This window comes from Zosterops lateralis (assembly GCF_965231275.1).
Source record: "Zosterops lateralis genome assembly, chromosome: 11".
Taxonomy (NCBI): domain Eukaryota; kingdom Metazoa; phylum Chordata; class Aves; order Passeriformes; family Zosteropidae; genus Zosterops; species Zosterops lateralis.
Window position 1 is genome coordinate 9,074,068 of NC_139771.1, and position 5,214 is coordinate 9,079,281.

Sequence of the window (5,214 nt, forward strand, 5' to 3'; positions counted from 1 at the left end):
GTGTATAAGGGGCGGCGGGCCGGGCCGTGTATAGGGGGCGGCGGGCCGGGCCGTGTATAAGAGGCGCGGCGGGCCCGGGGCGGGGAGACAGCGCTGCCCGGTGCCGCGCCCCTGTCAGGCGGCGGGACGGCTCCCAGGCGGCGGGACGGCTCCGGGCCGCCGCGCAGGGCCAGGCAGGGCGGCGGGGCCATGGGCACAGCCCCCGCTGCCCGGGGGCCGCCCGGGGGGCTGCGCTAGGCCTGCCCCGCCGGTCGGGGGTCCCCCCGCGCCCCGGGGGCGCCCAGGATGCAGCACCCGCTGGAACTGAGCGCCGCGCGTTTCTTCCCGGCCGAAGCCTTCCCCGACCACCGCTCGCACCGCTACCGCAGCTTCATGATCGAGGAGATCCTGACCGAGCCCCCGGACGCCAAGGGCGCCGCGCCGGCCGGGGAGCTGCTCAAGTTCGGGGTGCAGGCGCTGCTCTCCGCCCGGCCCTACCACAACCACCTCGGTACGTGCCGGGGGCGGCGGGCGGGGCTCTCCGGTGCCTTCGGGAGCCGGGCTCCTCGGAGAAAACACTCGGGAATTGTGCCTGCAAAGCTTTCCGCGGGCTCTGCCGGCCGGGCCAGCCCCGCTCGGGGCCTGAAAGCGACGGGAGCGGCCCCGGATCGCGGGGAAGAAGGTTCTCGGTGTCGGTAGTTTTGCTCGGGGTTTTCCCCGGTGATTTTGGATGGGGTGAGAAGGGCCGGAGCCCAGCGGCCGGGCCTGTGAGGGGCGGCGAGAGGCCCCGCGGCCGCAGACTGAGCTGGAAACCCGATTTATGGGCAAACATAAAAATACATAATATACAGAGGTATTATCGATAGAATAGAAATATATGCTATTTTTATATATAATAAGAATAATATAGAAGATGGAAGACATAAGATTATTGTTCATATCATACGATTTTTGGGTTTTTTTCACGGACGCCAGCATTCTCTGTCCACTCGGATATACCATCCAGGACAAATGCAACTTATTGCCATATTCAAATAGCTTTGGGGTTAGTTTTAATTGTTATAGGTTTTATTGTTCTTGTTTGGAGGAGATTTTTGCGGTTGTTTTTTTTTTTTCTTTTTTTTTTTTTGTTTCAGTTTGGGTTTTTGTTGTTTGTTTGTTTGGTTTTTTGTTTTTTAACGCTAGGGTTAAGTGAATTTTGAAGGGTATTATTTAATATATTTTAAAGGCCGATATTTAAATGTGCGATGGCGAAAGCTTTCCCTTCCCAAGCCATCCTCATCTGCGGAGCCGTAGCTCTTAATGCATCGACCTGAAAAGGAGAATCCCGATTTCATTTTCTGCATTTAAGAGAAAAAGAGGAAAGCGTCAAGCCCCTGAGCACAGGAGCGGAACAGGAGTTAGAATAACTAGAAATTAGTATTATTTCCAAGATGAACTATTCAGAACCGCTCGGAATAGCGGATCGGATAAAAGGCTCAGTTCCGCGGGGATGAGCGGGGGCGGGATCGGGCCCTGCAGGGAGAGAGGCGATTTCGGGCAGGCCCAGGAGAGACCCCGCAGAGAATGCCCTGGAGCCCTTCCCCGCCGGGGGGAGGCCGGGCCCGGCAGGAGCGCAGCCCCAGCCCCGGGAGCGGAGCGGGGACCCGGGAAGGGCCGAGGGAAGGGATGGAGCCGAGCGGGGCCGGGCCGGGCCGGGCCGAGGGAAGGGAACGCGGGCGGCCCAGCGGCATCCCCGGGGATGGCACATCTCCGCTCCCCGGACGGCCCTTCATGGGCTGCGCCTCACGGAGCGGGATAGGAATTATTATCGGGTATCGAGGATATCCTGAGAACTGCCGTGAAGGGAACCCCGGCCCCGCCGCTGGCCGGGTTCAGGCGGCTCCGGCAGCCGTCGGGGGCACCGCGGGGAGCGCTTTGGGGTCGATCGGAATTATTTTCACTGGTCACTCTGTGATTAGCGAGAGCCGGTTGAAGGGCAGAGCGCGTCCCTGCCCCGGGGGGTGGCGGGGCCGGGGCTCGGGATGGAGCAGAGGGCTCCGGGGGTCCCCGCTCCGCCCGCCGCTCACGCCGCTCTCTCCACAGCCGTGCTGAAGGCCGAGCCGGCCGTGTTTAAGTTCCCGCTGGCCCCGCTGGGCTGCTCGGGGCTGGGCTCGGCGCTGCTGGCCGCGGGCTCGGGGCTGCAGGGCGGCCCGGCGCCGCCGCCGCTCCCGCTGGAGCTGCACCTCCGCGGGAAGCTGGAGCCGGGCCCGCCCGAGCCCGGCAAGGCCAAGAAGGGCCGCCGCAGCCGCACCGTCTTCACCGAGCTGCAGCTCATGGGCCTGGAGAAGCGCTTCGAGAAGCAGAAATACCTCTCCACGCCCGACAGGTAGGCCACGCCGAGCTGGGCACGGGGCTCGCTGCCGGGGAAAATCAAAAAGCCGCCGTGCCAGAGGAAAGCCGCCGGCCTGACCTCCCCCCTCTCTCTCGCCCGCAGAATAGACCTGGCCGAATCGCTGGGGCTCAGCCAGCTCCAGGTGAAAACCTGGTACCAGAACCGGCGCATGAAGTGGAAGAAAATAGTAAGTGCCCGTTATTAATAAATAGAGCTCCCTTGGGCGCGCCGTGCCCGCGTTCCCTGGGTACCGAGCCCTGCCCCGGGATATTCAGGGATAACATTGCGGATAATTGTAACAGTAATAATGACCATGACGGCAATAATAATAGTAATAATAATAATAATAATAATAATAATAATAGTAATAATAATATGTCCCTGGTGTTTAACACCGTGCCCCTGGCCCACCATCTCCCGGTGCTCCCCAACTGTCCCGCTGTAGCGCTCTGTCCCCGGGGCCGCGGGCGGCGGGCACGGCACCGGCACAGAGAGGGGCCGCTGGGTTTTCCCGGGCTGTCCCCTTCCTCCGCCCCCTCCCTGCCCCGCAGGTGCTGCAGGGGGGCGGCCTGGAGTCCCCCACCAAGCCCAAGGGCCGCCCGAAGAAGAACTCGATCCCCAGCAGCGAGCAGCTGTCGGAGCAGGAGCGCGCCCGGGACGCCGAGAAGCCGCCGCAGGGCCTGGGCTCGCCGGCCGAGGTCAGCCAGGAGGAGTGAGGGGCCCGGCCCGGCCCCGGGACACACGGAGGGGACACACGGAGGGCAGCCCGGACAGTGGCGGGGGACATTGGGGACCCTCGGAGCGCCCGCCCGTCCCCCCACGGCGGCCCCACGGCCCAGGAGGACACTGGATCCCACTTTCCACATCTACTCGCTGTCTAAAACCCTGTGGTGCCCCTAGTTATTCCAAAACTGCATTTTATGATCAGTTTTATTAATGCGAAGATATTTACTTTATTTCAATAAAATATTTTATGGACTATTGCTCTGAGTAACGGAATGCTTCGGGGTTGATTTTTTTTTTTTTTTTTTTTTTTTTTTTTTTTGCCCCACGGAGGCAGGTTAGAGATTCAAACCTCAGTTCCAGGCAGGTCTGCAGAGAAAGTGCAAAGCGGTACCGGGAATATTCTCCCATCGTTTTCCGCGACGGTTCGGCTGCCGGGGAAACACCGGGCCCTCGGTCCTTCCTTGGTCAAATTCGGATGTTTTCGGATTTTAAAGATACGTTAGCTGCTGATAAAAGGTTCATTAACTTCTGCACTGCGCATCCTGAATGATATTTTTTTTTTAATGCTCTTCACGAGCTGCTGCAATGTAGCACGAAATCCTGGAGCTTTGTTGTTCGGGTAGGATTTTTAATTTTTTTAAAATGTTTTATTTTATTTTATTTTAAATTTTTAGAATTTTATTTCTTTTAAAATTTTTATTTCTTTTTAAATTTTATTTTCTTTTAAAATTCTATTTTATTTTAAAATCTATTTTATTTTAAATTCTATTTTATTTTTAATTCTATTTTATTTTAATTTAAATTTTTTTCTTTATTTTATTTTTTCGTTTGTTTTTCCCGAGTCTCTTCTCCACTTTTTCCGTTGGGATGTTAAATTACAGAGCATCCACCGAGACGTGCAATTACCGCTATTTTGCTGAGGAAAAGAATCTCAAGCAGCGGCGCAGGGAAGGACGAGAGGCGGAGAGCGAGGCCGGGGAGCGTCGGGAGCGCTGCAGGACACGGCCCGTGCCGGGCGCACAGGGACAACCTCGTGTTCCTGCGCTGAGATGAGTTAGATACTCACCCAAAGAGCCGATTGGAAATGTTTTATTGAGCCGAGGAGGAGGCCGGATGCGGGAAGAGGGGAGGCGGCAGGGCCGGCAGAGTCTGCGGGACCCCTCGGCGCGGGCAGGACACGCGGGGCGTGTGGCTTTGTCACCTCCTTGTCACCTCGGGCTCTTGTGTCCGGTGCTTTCAGAGAGAGAACAGCGCCCGGGTTTAATTAAAAGGGAGATTGGCTGGCGCGTTACCCCAAATCAGCTGTGTCCGTCCTCAGAGTCACCCCGAGGGCTGGGATAGCCGGGCTCCGTTCGGCGCTGCCTCTTCGCCAGGGAATATTAACAGTTTCTTTCCACAGCCGAGTGCGTGACGGAGAAGTGATTATATTTTCTCAGATCATAACGTGATTTTTTTTTTTTTCAGCGCAAGAAGCGTGAAATAGAATAAGGATTTTTTTTTTGTTTGTTTGCATTTTCCCCTCGCAGACAGCCGGGAGAGGGTTTGGGATGCTCTGGTTGAGCTGCGGTTGTGCCGAGCCGGGGGTGGCCGTGCCCCTCTGCCCGGCTCACGGCACCGCTCTGTTCCGGGACCGGGAAACCTCCCCGGGGGCTCGGGAGAACCTGCTCTCACCCCGGCAGATACCAGGGCCCGTGCCCGGGGCCTCCCTCCGGGATAGACCGGGGACAGACTGGGACAGAGCCGGGACAGAGCCGGGGACAGACTGGGACAGAGCGAGGACAGAGCGGGGACAGCCCGGGGACAGCCCGGGGACAGCCCGGGGACAGACTGGGGACAGAGCCGGGACAGACGGGGACAGCCCGGGGACAGACTGGGGACAGACTGGGGACAGAGCCGGGACAGACGGGGACAGAGCCGGGGACAGATGAGGACAGAGCGGGGACAGAGCCGGGTCAGAGCCGGGGACAGCCCGGGGACAGCAGCCACTGCCGCGGCCGGGAAGGAGGGAGCGGTGCCGGTGCGCTGCCGCTGGACACACACACGGCACCTCCCCCGCTTGGCTCACGGCTTTGGTGACCGATTTCTGCCCCGGAGGAGCCGAGTACAGCCCCGGGAGAGCCTGAGCCAGGCCGGGG

General features: G+C 58.9%; 1 protein-coding gene across 1 annotated transcript; it reads left to right on the plus strand.

Annotated features, from left to right (window-relative positions):
* Positions 1-285: 285 nt before the first annotated feature.
* BARX1 (BARX homeobox 1) lies at positions 286-4,291 on the plus strand (the record flags this gene model as incomplete). The annotated part of the gene is made up of 4 exons (XM_083869632.1): positions 286-490; positions 2,065-2,347; positions 2,456-2,540; positions 2,905-4,291. 4 exons carry the CDS (start codon positions 286-288, stop codon positions 3,067-3,069), a joined length of 738 nt encoding a protein of 245 aa, XP_083725758.1. The 3' UTR covers positions 3,070-4,291.
* Between the last annotated feature and the right edge of the window lie 923 nt (positions 4,292-5,214).